Genomic DNA, 18,553 nt, shown 5'->3' on the forward strand with positions numbered 1-18,553 from the left:
ATCTGTGCTCAGGGAGTTGATGAGGAGGCGGGACCGAGCTTTTGCTGCATTCAGGCGGTCTGGTTCAGCGGAGGATTGGAATTAGTATAAGAGAATGAGAAATGGTAGGTACTCTGGCTGAGATTTATTTATTTATTTGCTACATAACAAATAAACTTAACGGGATCATCCCCTTTTACATTAGAAAATAACAAATTAAGTAAAACACAATAATCGTCAAAAGACGTAACAAACTAAATTACTGAAGCAGTAGAGTTGAAATAACCCTCAGAAGTAGTAAAGGGGATTTAATTTGAGCAAAAATGTATCGAAAAGTTTTTCTGTAAAATCAATAGTTTTCGAGTTATTTGCGATTGAAACCTAAGATTTTTCACCTGGAAAAGCCACGTTTTCAAACGGATTTTCACGAATAAAACTATGAGCTTTATCGAAAAACTTGTTATGAACAAAATTGTAGCCTAATAAAAAACAAAACAAACTAGCTGTTAACGAACTATCTGAATGAAATATGAACCGAAAAATGTTGAGTATGAATTCGCAAACTACTGAATGTTAAACGTTCAACATCAAATAGTAGAAAAACAAAGACAAATTCGGGAAAAATTTATAAGACCTTTTTTGAAGTACTTGAGAAGAGCTTCCAAATTAACGCTATCAAAAATGAATTGTGCAAATATTGACGGAGCTATAACATTCAAAACTTCAATATCGTTATTTTTCAGCATAAATTTTTTTAACAGTTCCCGCATCATTACCACCAGAATAGAGAATAGACGTAATCCTTTTACACTTCCTAGCACTTGAGTACTGTCAAGGTTATCCAGTAGTTTGGACCGTCTTGATTGTACCAGTGTGAATGCAGCCACGAGTTCCAGCCACGCGTTTCCCTCGGCGCCTCGGTGAAGCGCTCGGCCCGCTCGGGGTGTATCTTGATTCGTAATCAAGGCTAGTACGGGATTGTTATTGAAAAGTGGTAATGAAAATTAAACGATGTTCTCGAAAAGGGGTGAGGTTACTGAGTATCTACAACCATTCTGAACAATCTGAACTATTACTAGGAATGAATAACGAGCTAGTGGGTCAATAAAAGGGAAATTTTCTAGTTTCGAGTAAAATTGAGATATTTGAATTTTTTTTTCAGTGAATATATTCTATTTACAATGCTCTTTAAGACCTATATACCCACTGATTTTGTCGGGCACCGACTCACCCCCCACTACCCCCAACTTGTCTGTCTGAAAAATTATGCTAAGTCGGGAAAAATTGAGATATTTGAATTTTTTTTTCGGTGAATATATTCTATTTACAATGCTCTTTAAGACCTATATACCCACTGATTTTGTCGGGCACCGACTCACCCCCCACTACCCCCAACTTATCTGTCTGAAAAATTATGCTAAGTCGGGAAAAATTGAGATATTTGAATTTTTTTTTCGGTGAATATATTCTATTTACAATGCTCTTTAAGACCTATATACCCACTGATTTTGTCGGGCACCGACTCACCCCCCACTACCCCCAACTTATCTGTCTGAAAAATTATGCTAAGTCGGGAAAAATTGAGATATTTGAATTTTTTTTCAGTGAATATATTCTATCTACAATGCTCTTTAAGACCTATATACCCACTGATTTTGTCGGGCACCGACTCACCCCCCACTACCCCCAACTTGTTTGTCTGAAAAATTATGCTAAGTCGGGAAAAATTGAGATATTTGAATTTTTTTTTCGGTGAATATATTCTATTTACAATGCTCTTTAAGACCTATATACCCACTGATTTTGTCGGGCAAGGACTCACCCCCCACTACCCCCAACTTATCTGTCTGAAAAATTATGCTAAGTCGGGAAAAATTGAGATATTTGAATTTTTTTTCAGTGAATATATTCTATCTACAATGCTCTTTAAGACCTATATACCCACTGATTTTGTCGGGCACCGACTCACCCCCCACTACCCCCAACTTGTTTGTCTGAAAAATTATGCTAAGTCGGGAAAAATTGAGATATTTGAATTTTTTTTTCGGTGAATATATTCTATTTACAATGCTCTTTAAGACCTATATACCCACTGATTTTGTCGGGCAAGGACTCACCCCCCACTACCCCCAACTTATCTGTCTGAAAAATTATGCTAAGTCGGGAAAAATTGAGATATTTGAATTTTTTTTCAGTGAATATATTCTATCTACAATGCTCTTTAAGACCTATATACCCACTGATTTTGTCGGGCACCGACTCACCCCCCACTACCCCTAACTTGTTTGTCTGAAAAATTATGCTAAGTCGGGAAAAATTGAGATATTTGAATTTTTTTTTCAGTGAATATATTCTATTTACAATGCTCTTTAAGACCTATATACCCACTGATTTTGTCGGGCACCGACTCACCCCCCACTACCCCCAACTTGTTTGTCTGAAAAATTATGCTAAGTCGGGAAAAATTGAGATATTTGAATTTTTTTTCAGTGAATATATTCTATCTACAATGCTCTTTAAGACCTATATACCCACTGATTTTGTCGGGCACCGACTCACCCCCCACTACCCCCAACTTGTTTGTCTGAAAAATTATGCTAAGTCGGGAAAAATTGAGATATTTGAATTTTTTTTTCGGTGAATATATTCTATTTACAATGCTCTTTAAGACCTATATACCCACTGATTTTGTCGGGCAAGGACTCACCCCCCACTACCCCCAAATTATCTGTCTGAAAAATTATGCTAAGTCGGGAAAAATTGAGATATTTGAATTTTTTTTGAGTGAATATATTCTATCTACAATGCTCTTCAAGACCTATATACCCACTGATTTTGTCGGGCACCGACTCACCCCCCACTACCCCCAACTTGTCTGTCTGAAAAATTATGCTAAGTCGGGAAAAATTGAGATATTTGAATTTTTTTTTCAGTGAATATATTCTATTTACAATGCTCTTTAAGACCTATATACCCACTGATTTTGTCGGGCACCGATTCAAATATCTCAATTTTTCCCGACTTAGCATAATTTTTCAGACACACAAGTTTGGGGTAGTGAGGGGTGAATCGGTGCCCGACAAAATCAGTGGGTATATAGGTCTTGAAGAGCATTGTAAATAGAATATATTGACTGAAAAAAATATTCAAATATTTCAATTTTACCCGACTTAGCATAATTTTTCAGACACACAAGTTGGGGGTAGTAGGGGGTGAATTCGTGCACGACAAAATCAGTGGGTATATAGGTCTTAAAAAGCATTGTGAATAGAATATATTCACTGAAAAAAAAATTCAAATATCTCAATTTTTTACGACTTTTCGTGCCCGACAAAATCAGGTGGTATATAGGTCTTGAAGAGCATTGTAAATAGAATATATTCACCGAAAAAAAAATTCAAATATCTCAATTTTACTCGAAACTAGAAAATTTCCATTTTATTGACCCACTAGCTCGTTATTCATTCCTATTAATAGTTCAGAATGGTTGTAGATACTCAGTAACCTCACCCCTTTTCGAGAACATCGTTTAATTTTCATTACCACTTTTCAATATTAATCCCGTACCAGCCTTCATTACGAATCAAGACACACCCCGAGCGGGCCGACCGCTTCACCGAGGCAAAGGCGTGGCTGGAACTCGTGGCTGCATTCACACTGGTCTTGATTGTCCGGTTTGAAAAAAAATCGAAATCAAGTGGAAAGAAATTTTTAGAATTGAACAAAAATTTTAATTATTTCTCAAATTACTCAAAAACTAAAGCATATACGAGATCATAGCAAGAATGCAAAAATAAAACGGTTTTCGTTTGGTTTATGTAGCATCAAAAATTACTGAGTTATGAGCCTTTGAAGTTTGCATCTAACAGTAAAAGTTCGCTTTTCCATTTGCATTTGAAGATAATAATTTTGAAAGTGGAGTTCTTTCAAAAATTTTTCTTTACGGGAGATCATAGCTTTGAAAATTTTCTGCAAAATGGTCCAAAGACCGATTTCATACCTCGAAAATTGACCGAGTTATCGTCAAAAAACAAAAAAATTTGAAGTAATTTTCGGAATATAGTTTGTCATTGATGTGTGATGAATCTTCTCCTAACACAAAATTTCACCAACTTCTTCCAGTTTCTTCATTGACATAAGAATACCAAAAATTCGAAGAAACCAACCTCAAAGGTAAGTTGACGAGGTTGATGATGATTGATTAGAACTAATTTAGCATCCATATAATGTTTATTCATATACTTTAACAGGAAAATAAACTATTATTTTTACTAACCTTCGTTTCAAACGATTACAAATGTACGATTAATAACACAGGCCAACACACATTTTGGTGTCTGCGATTTTTTAACTGTTCCTGAGTAATTTTTGAATGCAGAATGTAAAAAAGTTCTCAGATTTTGTCTATCAGATCTAGTTTTTGAGATTTTAAAAAAAATTGTGTATATAATTTACGTTATAACTGTTATAATATATAATATTACTATTGACAGTTAAAAAAAACAAAGACACATGGATTTAAGTATTTATTGCAAAAACTTAATTTACATAATTACATTAGTCACTAATCACATAAAAATTTTCTTTTATACGATTTTCTAGAATGGAGTTTACTAGGGCAGTCTCGCTGAAGGCTCCAGCAGTAGTCTGCCATCATGTGGCTATCCCATCGTCCTTGATAACGTTAATATCCTGATGGAATCTTTCCCCCTGTTCTTCACTACAATCACCTAAGTTTTCTGGAGGTTCTAAAAGGTGGCTGTGGAGGTAGTGAACTTTTATACTCATGTTACAGCCGAGAATATTAAAATTTGAAAGCCTAGTTTCCACCAATTCTACGTGATTCTCTGCTTTATGATTGCCAAGAAAATTTTGTACTACTTGAACAAATGAACTCCAAGCGTTAGATTCAGTCTCGTTCATTGATGTGGTGAATTGTGGATCTTTAACAAGTTGCCTTATTTGAGGACCATCAAATATACCAGCTTTTAGTTTTTCCGTGCTAATGCCAGGAAATTTACGTGACAAATACCCAGAACAATTTCCATCTCGATTTGAAGCCTTCACAAATTGCTTCATTAGGTCTAGCTTGATATGCAAGGGCGGAAGTAAGATTTTTTCTCTTGAAACCAAAGGTTCGTTGATCACGTTTTGTATTCCTTGAATCATGACATCTCTTGAAGGCCAATTTTTGTTAACCCAGTGCTCATTTTTAGCTCTGCTGTCCCAAAGGCACAAAAAACAAGGATATTTTGTATAACCACTCTGCTGTCCATGGAGGAAGTTAATCATTTTTAAATCAACACAAATTGACCACTGATGTTCTTCGTATTTAATTTTTCTCAAAACTAATGCTATTGTTTCATATTCCTCCTTCATGGTAGTAGAATGACCAATAGGAATTGAGCCATATGTGTTACCGTTATGTAAAAGAACACATTTTAAACTACGTTTTGAACTGTCCATTTAACCATTTAACCTGTAACGTGTATCTCAGAAACTAGAGCTGATAGAAAAAATCTGGTGGCATTTTTGGAATCAGCACATTAAAAACATCTAAAATCAGATGTTAGATTTCCGGCACCAAATTTTTTTTTTATTTTGTTTGCCTGTGATAATTCTAAAACTTTCAGGGATGAGCCATGATGGCTATTCTATATTATCTTTAACTCATTCCACGATCCCCCTAAAAGGGACATATTTCTTCTGACCCCAAAAATAAAAGCAACGAATATTCGATTTCCAAAATCATAGGATCTCATTGAATAAAAGGCTTTCAAGGTCATGCACGGAATGATGACTAAAAATGTTTTAGCTGACTTTTTAAATGGGGATTATCAAGGTGTGGCAATTAATGTTGGGTTCATTGCTGGTGGTCAAGCATTTGCTAAAGTTGGTGAAGCTGCATCTCTCAAAGGGCTTAAATTAGCTTCCGAAGGAAAGTTATTGCTTGGTAGATCTCTCCTTTTCTTGCTCGTGGTACTTCTACCTTTATTGTCTACGATCTAGTAAATCAGGTAGAAGCATTTAAAAATGGTACTGAAAAAGCATTGGTTGGTGTAGTAAGAGATAGTATTTACTTAGGTGTTGACGCTACAGAGATTGGTATAGAAATCGCTGAAGCTTTTGAGGTTCTAGAAGGAGTATCGAGTGTTACTGGTCCTATTGGAGCTGCAGTTGGTGCTGTAGTGTTTGTTGGCACTGATGTTTATATGGCAGTAAGGAGAGTTGATAAAATTGATGAAATCATTTACTTAACTAGAAAAGAAAGGTTCGCTGAAAAACATATAGAAGAGTTAATAGAAGAAAAACAACTTTATAATCAGTTAGTTAAACAAGGACTTGAGTATTTGAAACAACATAGTGATATTTAAATGTGTTTTTCCTACTGGTAAGTAAGTTGTAGATTCTTGCCATACAAAGTTTGAAATGAGGCATGGAGTACTTATTCCAACTGAAGAACTAATACCATATGAAGTTCCATTGAGAGAATGCACAACTAAATTTGAAGTAGATTTAGATAATACAGTCAGAGACAGTCAGAGTCTCTGATACAGTGCTACTAGAGAGAAAAAGAACTGACATAAAATGGAGTAGAGAAAAACCAGATAATCCAGTGGAGGTCAGGTATTTTGTTTACCACAAGGAGATTATGAACCTGCTCCAAATTATGGATTTTATTTATGTGAAAGTGCGATAGGTGTAACTGATTTATCTGCTAATAAAACTGGAGGTTACACCCTAATTAATTTGGGGGAAGACACAGATAACGATGATTTACAGATAGTAGAAATATTTTTGTAGTGAATAATGGATCCAAAGAATATCATGGAGGAAATAAAGACGATATATTCGTTCTAGAAATAAAACTTGTCATGATAAATATACATATATTGATATACCCAGCACAGGAAAAAAAAATATGGAAATACATAAGCTATAATTATGGCAATGAATATATGAGCAGAGGTAAAATGTCAATAGGGTCACATATCTTCGTAAGACAATAATTATAATAAACAGTAATAATATTGTTCATAGGAAATGAGGTTGAAATTATTATATGTTCAGAAATCTTCAACATTATCCAAAAAGGACACAATGTTTGTTGGGAGTCACAATAGAAATCAAAAACAGCATGCCAAAACTTAGAATGCATGAATAATTTGGAAAAGAAAAAATTAGTTGCCCAAAGACCTATGTGGATTTTATATTTTCCTGCAGGAAAGATTTCAAAGTCTCTAAACAACGACTCCCTGTTTTATCTTCCTCACAGTTAGATCACCAGGAATGCACCAACATGAAATTATTAATAACTAAAGTTTTGAATGATGAAATAAAGTGTTCAACATTTGGGTTAGTATTCCTTACTCCATATGCTCTAATGTACCCAAAAAAGTTTACTAAACAATCTTGATTGAAAGCCCCAGTGAGAATATATTTAAAGTGATAATCATTGAACAGTTTTTGAGTAAGGTAAAGGAATGCGTTCAATGTTGTCACTATATTCTTCAAAGTGGGTACCACAATGGATATTTTCTTTCGAGAGCAATAAAATGAAATACTGTTGAAAATTTGTATCGCCTGTTCCCAACAAACATTGTGTTCTCTTTGAATACTAACCGTCTTCTTTAAGAGTTTCGCAGTGGATGTCCAAGCTCTGGATACATTCAACGAATCAAATAACTCATCCAAGAATAGTATAAAGTCAGCAGTGTCGATAGCCTCTCTGTGAAGCTGAAGCGGATGCTTGATTTCTAAAAAGGAAAATAGTAAATTTTTGTATTATTAAGTTTGAAAAAAATACTTACCCCATTGAGAAATGAGCTTCATCATTGACCCCACGGAGTAGCTTAATAACTGACTACACAGTTTGACTTTCATTTCCATTAACACAATTTTTAAAGGGTTTGGTTGGATTGGTTTAAGTATAAACGATTAATGTTATAATTACGTGGTTCTTTGAATCAAATATTTCTTACAAGAAAATTGATTTCCTGATAAAACTGTCGAGTTCAATAAATGGGTATTTTTAATTTACACTCGTATAAGATCTCGTTTGTAAACAAGAATTTGCATTAAAGCATATTGACATTGACACTGTTGGCGTTCACAAATCCAATATGTCAGAATACAGTAATCTGTGGAGAATATGATATATATTTTCGTATGCAGTGCCACATAGCGATTGATTGCAGAACTAAAAACCGTATTTGGGGTGGGGGTAAGGAAGTGTCAAGCCCCTGGCAATGCCAGCATGAAATTGGCTATTTATTAGAAAGAGAGAAAAGCTCGTCGGGACATACCTTTCTCGGTAAACTCGCTGTTTAAACAAGTGGGCTTCGGGGTGGTCCGTAACTCGCCGGTACGTTGCCAGATCGTACGATTATTCAGATAATTGAAGGAAGAGTAGAACTTCGATTTATGTCGCACCTCAGATTTAAATGATTATTTTTTAAAGATAGAATTCTGGTAAATTCGCTGTTTAAACAAGTGGGCTTCGGGGTGGTCCGTAACTTGCCGGTACGTTGCCAGATCGTACGATTATTCAGATAATTGAAGGAAGAGTAGAACTTCGATTTATGCCGCACCTCAGATTTTGATGATTATTTTTTAAAGAAAGAATTATATATGGAACAAACTTTTAATTTGAGAGGAACGATTTTTCGAAAATTTCATCAGAATACGTGCTTTATCATTATATTATCAAGAAATATTATATTTTCACCTTTCGGTCCTTTAAACCTACATTTAAATCCACAAAAGTAATATTTTCATGTATGAAATTGTTTTTTCACTGTCCTAACCCAACCTAACAATCTAACCTAACCTCCAAATGAATCAATTAAATTTTTGGCCAAAACTGATCAATTATGCACATTTTTCCAATGAATTATCTCAAAACCCCAATTTGTTGAGAAAAACATTCGAATTAATTACTAATTACAGTGAACAAACATTCAGCTGTTATAATTGAGTGCATTTAACGAACATTTCAAAAAATTATAGCTACTGAATACTGAAATATAAGTTTCCGCAGATTGATTAGATTCCTCATGAAAAAATTCTATCTATAAAAATATAATCATCAAAATCTGATTCTAATATAAGGTTTCTGCACAATCTGGCAACAAAAAGCACGAATGACGCTGTTACCGCACGCGGAATTTGACTACCGAATCTCACTTGTCTAAACAGCGAGTTCACCCCTTTCTCTTTTTTGTTCACATAGAGGTGAGTGTAGACCAATCAAAATTCTAGAAAAAGACAACTGCATTCCCGACGTGTTTTTCTCTCTGTCACTTTTTTTGACCGTATTTCATGCATAGATATAAAGGGAAGGCACAGTCCATGTCTCTGTACCTATGTCTATGGGTTACAGCGCCAAAATTCGCTTAAAGTTTTCTGTGCTTCAATCAATGTCTATGGATTCGAGCATCTACTCTGTAATCTGTGGATTGGATTAGAGTAGGATCTATGTGCGTATATTAGTGTTCTGTGGTGCGTATCATAGACATAATTATTATTGGTTATTGTTTATTTTCTTAGATTTTTATTTTTGCTGTGGTAGAATGAGGAAAAAAATTTAACATGGGTGAATGTAGTTTTGAGATTAAAGAAGAGGTACATGGCTATGATGAGTGAGTATTTATAATCATGATGTTTTCATTACCTTTCACTCATCTTAAATGTTTTACCCTTTACTCAAATACTCGAATTTCTTTCAGTGTTAAGTTTGAAGAAAATTGGGGAGGTATTGATGTTTTTGAACAATTTAGAGATGAAAAGGGAGTTCACGAAAGAGAAGAATATGTAATCAAGAAAGAGGAAACTCCCTCAAACTCCCCAGTTATAGAAGACGATGCTGCCAGTTTTAAAGATCACAAGAAAGATCCCATAAATTTAGTCCGATCGAATGTTAAGAATCACAAATGCGACATATGTGAATATGCAGCTACTGATAAAAGTAAACTTGATGAACACGTGAAATCTGTACATTTGAAAATCAAGGACTGCAAATGTCATTTGTGTGACTATGTCACGAGTAGAAAGAGCAGACTTCAGGCACATATCAACTCGATTCATCTGAAAATGAGGAAGCACAAATGCCCTATGTGTAAATATACTGCGAGCGAAAAACGTATCCTTGATGTACACCTAAAAACTGTTCATTTGAATATCAAAGACCACAAGTGTAATTTTTGTGATTATGTCTCAGCTACCAAGGAAAACCTTACGAGTCATCTTAAACGTGTTCATTTGAATATCAAGAAGTTCAAGTGTGAATTCTGTGATTATGCTGCGACTCAGAAGAGTGCCATTGACTTACACGAAAAATCTATTCATTTGAAAATTAAGGATCACAAGTGTTCCTTTTGTGATTATGCTTCCAGTTCGAAAAGTAAGCTTGAAAATCATGTAAAATCCATTCATTTGAAAATCAAGGATCACAAGTGTTCCTTCTGTGATTACGCTGCGAGTGAGAAAAGACTGCTTGGGGTGCATGTGAAATCAATTCATTTGAAGATTAAAGAGCACAAATGTCGTTTGTGTGAGTACGTCACAAGTAGAAAAGATAGTCTTCAACATCATATCAACTCTGTCCATTTTAAAATTAAGAATCACAAGTGTCACATGTGTGAATACGCTGCGGGTGAGAAAAGTAACCTCGATGCACATATAAAAAGTGTTCATTTGAAAATCAAGCCATACAAATGCCACCTATGCGAGTATGCTACAAATAGGAAACAAATCCTTCAAAACCATGTCAACTCTGTTCATTTGGGACTAAAGAATTACAAGTGCTCAAGGTGTGAATTTGCAGCGAGTGAGAAAGGCGGACTGGAGCAGCATCTAAAATCTGTTCATTTGACAGCGAAGAATCACGAGTGCTCGTTGTGCGAGTACGCGTCCAGCGAGAAACATCAACTTGATCAACATGTCAAATTCGTTCATTTGAAAGTTAAGGTACCCATGTGTCATCTATGTGATTTTGTAACAAGTACAGAAGAGGATCTTCGAAACCATGTTGATTCTGTTCACTCGTAGTGAATTCTAAAAGTCCATTCTGAACTCGGTGCAGTAATTCTAATTATGATGAAACACAAGGTCTATTCGTGTGATAAACTGCCATAAAAAAAAAAATTTTAAAATAGAAAGCAAGTGCTATCTATGTGAGTATATTACATGTGGAATAAACAGCCTTATGAAGCTAGTCAACTCTGTTTATTCAATATGGATCTAAGGAAAAATGTGAACTTGATCTATGTGAAAAATGTGTTCATTTAAAAATAAAAGATTTGACTTGTTCATGATACAAATCGATATTTTGTACGAAAACCTATACTCGAATAAATTCTCTACACTATTGTGAAATTGTCATCAAAATCGGACATGTGGTTGGGGAGTTATATAAAGACCATCTGCAAATGAAACACAATATTGGATTGAATTGAAAATGTTAAAATTGGTTATGGTCGGTTATCCTTGAAGGTTTGTTATGTTTATGCCATCAGGGATTTTTTTTATAGAGCTTTTAGAGCTCCACAAAATTGTATTTGAGGATTTTGCCTTATCTCTTATACAAGGATGTATTGATATCTAGTTGGCTTAGACCGGTTCCATGCATAAAAAAAATATTGCGTTACCATAACAACGAACAATAACTAATTGAAGTGTCAGTGTGAAGTTTGAGGTCAAAAAGTAAACCAGAGTTACGCAATAAATTGAAAGAAAGAAGATGTCCACCGAAATTGTGAAAATCGAAAAATTGGAGTATCGAGCCATCATCAAGTACCTGTATTTAAAAGGGTTAAGAGGTGCGCGGATTTACGAAGATATGCTTAATACCCTTGGCGATAAATGCCCTTCGTATGCGACTGTGAAAAATTGGACTGCAAGCTTCAAAACAGGTAAATTTTCCATTGAAGATGATGACCGATCGGAAAGGCCAGTTTCTGTGTCAGTCCCCGAAAATATCGATGCAGTTCATGGCATGATTTTATCAGACCGTCGAATTGGCTTAAAACGGATATCTGAAGCACTGAATATTTCATATGAACGCGTTCATCATATAGTTCACGTCAATTTGGACATGACAAAAATTGCTGCAAAATGGATCCCCAAATGTTTGAATGTTGACCCTAAGCGTGCAAGAGTAGAAGCATCGCATTCGATCTGTGCTCGATTTGAAAACGATGTAGACTTCTTAAACCGAATTGTTACTATGGATGAGACTTGGGTACATTTCTACGATCCAGAAACAAAGCAACAATCGATGGAATGGCGACACTCTGGTTCTCCAAGACCTAAGAAGTTTCGTGTCCAAAAATCTGCTAGAAAAGTTCTTGCTTCAGTTTGACTCTTTGGATAAGGGTAGAAGAATAACCGGAGATTACTATTCGATATTACTGACCACTCTACGGGAAAAAATTAAAGAGAAAAGACGCGGAAAGCTATCCAAAGGTGTTTCGTTTTTGCATGACAACGCCCCTGCACACAAATCTCATGTTGCCATGCAAAAAATTCGTGATTCAGGGTTTGAATTACTAGAACACCCCCCTTATTCACCAGATTTGGCTCCATCCGACTATCATCCCTTTCCTCAACTGAAAAAAAGTTTAAAAGGCCGTAAATTTTCTTGCAACGAGGAGGTAATAAAAGCTGGGGAGGTCTGGTTTGCAGAGCAAGAAGAAATATTTTTTTAAAGGTCATGCTGTACCATGTGGGTCATAAAGTTTTCACAAAATGTTTTAAGGATTCCTTCTCCAGAAGAAAAGTCAGTTCAAAATAACCAGATAAGGAAATTGACGGCTAGAGTACATGGGATGACTTAAAATATCTTAACATAATTTTTTGTTCATACTAGAGCTCAGAGTATCAACATGAACTATTCAATCTACGATAAAGAGCATATTTCTCATTTTTCAAGTTCAAACTAGCCGGCCAATAAATTGATGGATAGAGGAAAGTATCAGATGTACCAGAGACAGTTGTCTCTGAGATGTACTCAGAAAAAGTTTGTTTCATTCTGACAGCCCTAGAACCCCACCTCCAACGATCAAAATGAACCGATATTCTGATTACGACGAAGCGTGTTCCTGTTTTTTTTTCGAAAATTTCAGATGGCTATCCAAGAAAATTGATGGAATGGGTGCCTGGGGAAATAAATGTTATTGGCCATTTTAAATTTTCAAAAAAAAAATGCTCACGATCGTAGACAGAATACCAGTTAGTTTTGATCCTTAAAAAAAAAAAGAAAAAAAGACACGCTGGAATAGCACTCGAACCTACCTTTGTTGGGATTAACATCAGAATGGGGAGCTGGTACTATCCAGGTATCTGTTGTACACTCTTTCGAAAGCTTTCACACATTTTAAAAAAATATTGATAATAGAGAAAAATTACGAAATTTTAATGATAACTTTGAACTGCATCACGCCATTTACTTCGTGAATTGAAATTATAGTAATAAATAATCATATTAAGAGTATCCACCCAAACCGCTTATACTCATACATTGCAACAATATGATATATATGAATAATTTTTTTTTGCTACACTCTTGATGTGTATAAATCGGTCTGAAGGACCTCAGGTCGATTGCCCTTTGCTTGTAAGCAAAAAAGTTCAGTTATTATTATTATTATCAAGAGTCAAAATCTGTTGAAGAGTTCAAAATACAGGGTGGCCATTTGAAAACGAAACAGACGAGATTACAGACGAAATAAATTTTTTCGATAGAAATGCTCAAACAGGTCGATTTCTGTTTCGAGGGCATAGCGCTTCAACCCTTGCTACTACAACCCTCACCCCCAATTTTTGAATAGGGAAGATGGGGTGAGTGATACCTCATTTGAAAGGTATTTTTATACTGATTCCAGCACAGTAATTGTTTTTCCATTTTATGCATTAGTTCTCGAAATATTCTTAAATAAGTATTTGAAAATGAAGTGGTGTTTTCATGGCACTTGTAGTGTTTTTTTGGTAAAAATCTATGTCTATGCTAAAGAGAATGAATTAAATTGAGCAGATTCAATAGGTTCCACCGGTTTTTTTTTGAACAGCTGATTGACAGCGATTTAAAGGTTACGTTCACAGAAGCATGTAACGATAAACGTAGTCACTGAGTTGCTAGAGATGTGCATCGAGTGGTAGAGGTGGGTTAAAAATTCCTCCAATTTTTAACATACCTTCTGTCGAAAAAAAACCTCACCTTTGAAAACACCCCGTATAGAGCAAAAACAGAAAGTCAAAGGAAGAGTCCCATATACGCCAGTTTGACAACTTTTAACAGCATGCCCAGCCCATATCAAAAATTCTTTGGATTGTAAAATTAATAATTTTGAAAATTCGATTTCGAGCCAACTATACAGGGTGATTCATAACTATTGGGACATAGGCTAAGGGCAGATTGTTTGGACCAAAACATGGCGATAGGACCAAATATACCCTCAATAATATATTGTTTTGGAAAAAGATAGAGGGCGTTAAAGTTGAATTTTTTTTTTCGTTTTTTGCTAATAATTTCACTGTATATTTTTTCATCCGCTTTTAAGAAACACACATTGAACAGTTCGGAGCATCGGAAGGGGATTTAAAGTAACGATTTATTTATTTATTTCGACGATAAAGCATAATTAAAAACAATGTAACATAAAAAGAATAAACTTAAATTAAATGTTCTTCGTGCCCTCCTCCGACTTCTATGCCTTTTCTAATTCTTTTAATAAAAGACTTTCGAACTTCGAAGAAAATATTATTGCCCCCTTATAAAAAATTCAACTTCAACGCCCTCTATCTTTTTCCACAGCAATATTTTATTAAGGTGTATTAGGTCCTATCGCCATATTTTGGTCCAAACAATCTGCCCTTAGCCTTCTGTTGAGAATATTAGTTGTATTTTCAAATAAATGAAATGACATAGACAGCACTTGTTTTTCATTGTCGAAAATTTTTTCATTCACAGTATATTCACACAAGTAGTACTTGCGTTTAATTATTATTAGAAAGGAAATCTATTGGTAAAACTGAATAAAGATCCTTTGAAATTACTTCAGTTTATTAATCCTTTACATTTACAAAGTCCCTTAAAAAAGGAAAACAATTGATATACAACTGAATATTTTAAAATAATTATCTCACAACTATTGAGTGATAAGGACTTGACTTCTCTCTCGAAAAAACCTCCATACATAGATTTAAATTTACAGGGCAGATGGTTGTATAGCGTGATACCCATTTAATTTGGTGAAGACTCGTACTAGGCTCCTTGATGTCCCCGAAAGGCTATAATATGTGTATGCCGTGTTGCCTACTTATGAAAATCAGAACATCTTTTATATTTACTTGGGTGGAGATGGACATAAATAAGGCAATTGAAAATGTAGAAGGAAGGATACCAATTCACTATCAATGAACAGAGTCTACATGGTTTTGAAGGTCATTTTCTGCACTTGCTACAAAATCACATAGATGACACTTGGGTACCTTAACTTCCAAATGAACAGATTTTACATGTTGCTCAAGTTGATCTTTCTCACTCGATACGTACTCGCAAAATGAGCACTCGTGACTCTTTGCTGTCAAATGAACAGTCTGGCTATGATTTTGAATTGTGCTTTTTCTACTTGCAACATACTCGCACAGGTCACATTTGTATTCTTTGATTTTCAAATGTACCGTTTTTATGTGTATATCGAGTTTGCCTTTCTCACTCGCAGCATATTCACACATGGTGCAACTGTGATTCCGTATCTTCAGATGAACAGTGTTGATATGCCTCTGGAGAGTGTGTTTGTTACCTGCAGCGTACTCGCATAAATGGCACTGTTCTTTAATTTTCCAATGGACAGATTTTATATGTTGCTCAAGTTGATGTTTGTCACTAGATGCATATTCGCACATTGAGCACTCAAGATTCTCCGTTCTCGAATGAATACTCTTGATGTGATTCTGAAGGGTGTCTTTTCTACTTGCAACGTACTCACACAGCTCACATTTGTATTCCTTGATTTTCAAATGTACTGTTTTTATGTGTATATCCAGTTTACGTTTCTCACTCGCTGCATATTCACACAAGTGGCATTTGTGATCCTTAATTTTCAAATGAACAGAGTTGATATGCCTCTGGAGAGTATGCTTGCTACCTGCAGCGTACTCGCATAAATGGCACTGCTCCTTAATATTCAAATGAACGGATTTCACATGTTGTTCGATTATATGTTTATCATTCGCGGCATAATCACACAAGTCGCACTTGTGCTTCTTGATATTCAAATGAACACTGTTCACATGTATCTCAAGCCTACTTTTAGTACTCGCAGCATAGTCACACAAGTGACACTTGCGATCCTTAATTTTCAAATGTACAGTTTTGACGTGCTGATCAAGTACCACTTTGAGATTTGCAGCATAATCACACAGATCACATTTAAACTTTTTGATATTCAAATGAACGAAATTAACATGATTGTTAAGGTATTCTTTCGTACTAGTGGCGTAATCACAAAAATTACACTTGTGGTCCTTGATATTCAAATGAACAGTTTTTACATGCATTTGAAGTGAATATTTTGTACTCGCAGCATAATCACACATGTGACACTTGTGATCCTTAATTTTCAAATGAACGGAGTTTATATGTACTCGAAGTGTGCCTTTTCCCGTTGTGGCAAAATCACATAAGTCACACTTGTGATTCTTAATTTTCAAATGGATAGATTTCACATGTGCATCCAGTTTACGTTTCTCACTCGCGGCATATTCACACATTTCACATTTGTGGTCCTTTATGTTCAAATGAAAAGAATTGATATGATCTTGAATTTTGTGTTTTTCATTTGTGGCATAGTCACATAGGTGACACATGTGATCCTTAATTTTCAAATGAACAGTTTTCACGTGTAAATCAAGTTTTTGTTTTTCACTTGCAGCATATTCGCACATGTGGCATTTGTGATTTTTTATCTTCAGATGAATAGACTTGATATGACGTTGAAGTTTGCTCTTTCTACTTGTGACAAAGTCACATAAGTGACACTTTTGATCCTTAATATCCAAATGAACAGATTTTAGATGTACATCAAGGGTACGTTTATCGCTCGCTGCATATTCACACATGTGGCATTTGTAATTCCTCAATTTCAAATGAATAGATTTGATATGAGCCTGAAGTGTGCTTTTTCGAAACGTGGCAAAGTCACATAGATGACATTTTTGATCCTTAATTTTCAAATGAACAGACTTGACATGTGTATCAAGTTTACGTTTCACACTCGCTCCATATTCACACATGTGGCATTTGTGATTCTTTATATTCAAATGAATAGAGTTGATATGACTTTGAAGATTACCTTTTCTTCTTGAGAAAAAGTCACATAAATTACACTTGTGATACTTAATTTTCGAATTAACAGATTTCGATTGTGCATCAAGTTCACATTTTTCCCCTGATGCATATTCACAGCTGTGATTCTCAATATCCAAATGATCAGAATTTATGGAATTTTCCCTGTGATCTTCAAAACTGAAAGAATCGTCTTCTGTAACTGGGTTGTTAGAGCAACTTTCTTCTTTCTTGAAAACATATTCTTCCCTTTCATGAACTCCTTTTTCATCTATAAATTGTTCAGAAACGTCAATGACTCCTAATTTTTCTTCTAACTTTACACTGAAAGAAATTGGGTTTTTTGAGAACCAAGTGAACAAAATAGGCAGAGGGAAATGGAAACATCATAAACATAAATACCCACTCATCAACGCCAATCTTTCCTTCAATTTTAAGACTAAAATCACCCATAATAATTCTTTATTTATTTATCAAAAACACTGAAAATCTGAATAAACGTAAACACAGAAATCACTGTCAATTCATAGAAGTAGAGACAACACAGATAAAAAAAAATGTTCTGTGCAGAGTCTCCCTTTCTCTATGGTTCTGTGCCTGTAATTAGCGCCCATAGAAACAGAGCTTGAGTATTGATGAATTAAACGAACTTACCTTAAGCAGAGACAGTTTGTCTCTGGTATAATATTATTCTGTCCCCTTATAAAAAATTCCACTTTAACGCCCTCTATCTTTTTCTACAGCAATATTATATTAAGGTATATTAGGTCCTATCGCCATATTTTGGTCCAAACAATCTGCCCTTAGCCTATGTCCCAATAGTTATGAATCACCCTGTATACAGGATGTCCCAAAACTAGTGAATCCAACGTCACACCACGATAGAGTAGACCAAATATTATCGAATGACGCCAACCTTAGTTCAACGAAAATATACCGTTTCCAAAATAATCAGAATTTTATTAAAATACCGATTTTCGAACTATTTTTCTCGATCACAGGGCCAGTTTGTGAAAAAGGATATCGATTTTAAATTATATCGAACTAAGATTATTGTTTTATCTCCCCTAATTGTAATTATTTTAAGTAGTTAATAGATAACCTAAGTAAATGTAAATTAAAACAATTTTTTTTTCTACATGATTTTTATTACTCAGAATAAACCCCCTCTATAGGGGTGATAATATGGGAGAAAAACGCTATCCTCAATCACAAATTTGCCTTGTG

General features: G+C 34.9%; 2 protein-coding genes across 2 annotated transcripts; one reads left to right on the top strand and one right to left on the bottom strand.

The window, feature by feature from the left end:
- The first annotated feature begins 9,476 nt into the window (after nt 1–9,476).
- On the top strand, nt 9,477–11,347 carry LOC123308534 (zinc finger Y-chromosomal protein-like). The gene is made up of 2 exons (XM_044891241.1): nt 9,477–9,620; nt 9,708–11,347. The coding sequence occupies exons 1-2, from the start codon at nt 9,571–9,573 to the stop codon at nt 11,026–11,028; spliced, it is 1,371 nt and encodes a 456-aa protein (XP_044747176.1). The 5' UTR covers nt 9,477–9,570; the 3' UTR covers nt 11,029–11,347.
- A 3,684-nt stretch (nt 11,348–15,031) lies between these two features.
- LOC123308517 (zinc finger protein 142-like) lies at nt 15,032–17,883 on the bottom strand. Its single transcript, XM_044891210.1, has 2 exons — nt 17,733–17,883; nt 15,032–17,650 (listed from the first exon to the last, which is right to left on the bottom strand). The coding sequence occupies exons 1-2, from the start codon at nt 17,777–17,779 to the stop codon at nt 15,391–15,393; spliced, it is 2,307 nt and encodes a 768-aa protein (XP_044747145.1). The 5' UTR covers nt 17,780–17,883; the 3' UTR covers nt 15,032–15,390.
- Between the last annotated feature and the right edge of the window lie 670 nt (nt 17,884–18,553).

The sequence above is a fragment of the Coccinella septempunctata genome, chromosome 2, assembly GCF_907165205.1.
Source record: "Coccinella septempunctata chromosome 2, icCocSept1.1, whole genome shotgun sequence".
In the NCBI taxonomy this organism is placed as follows: domain Eukaryota; kingdom Metazoa; phylum Arthropoda; class Insecta; order Coleoptera; family Coccinellidae; genus Coccinella; species Coccinella septempunctata.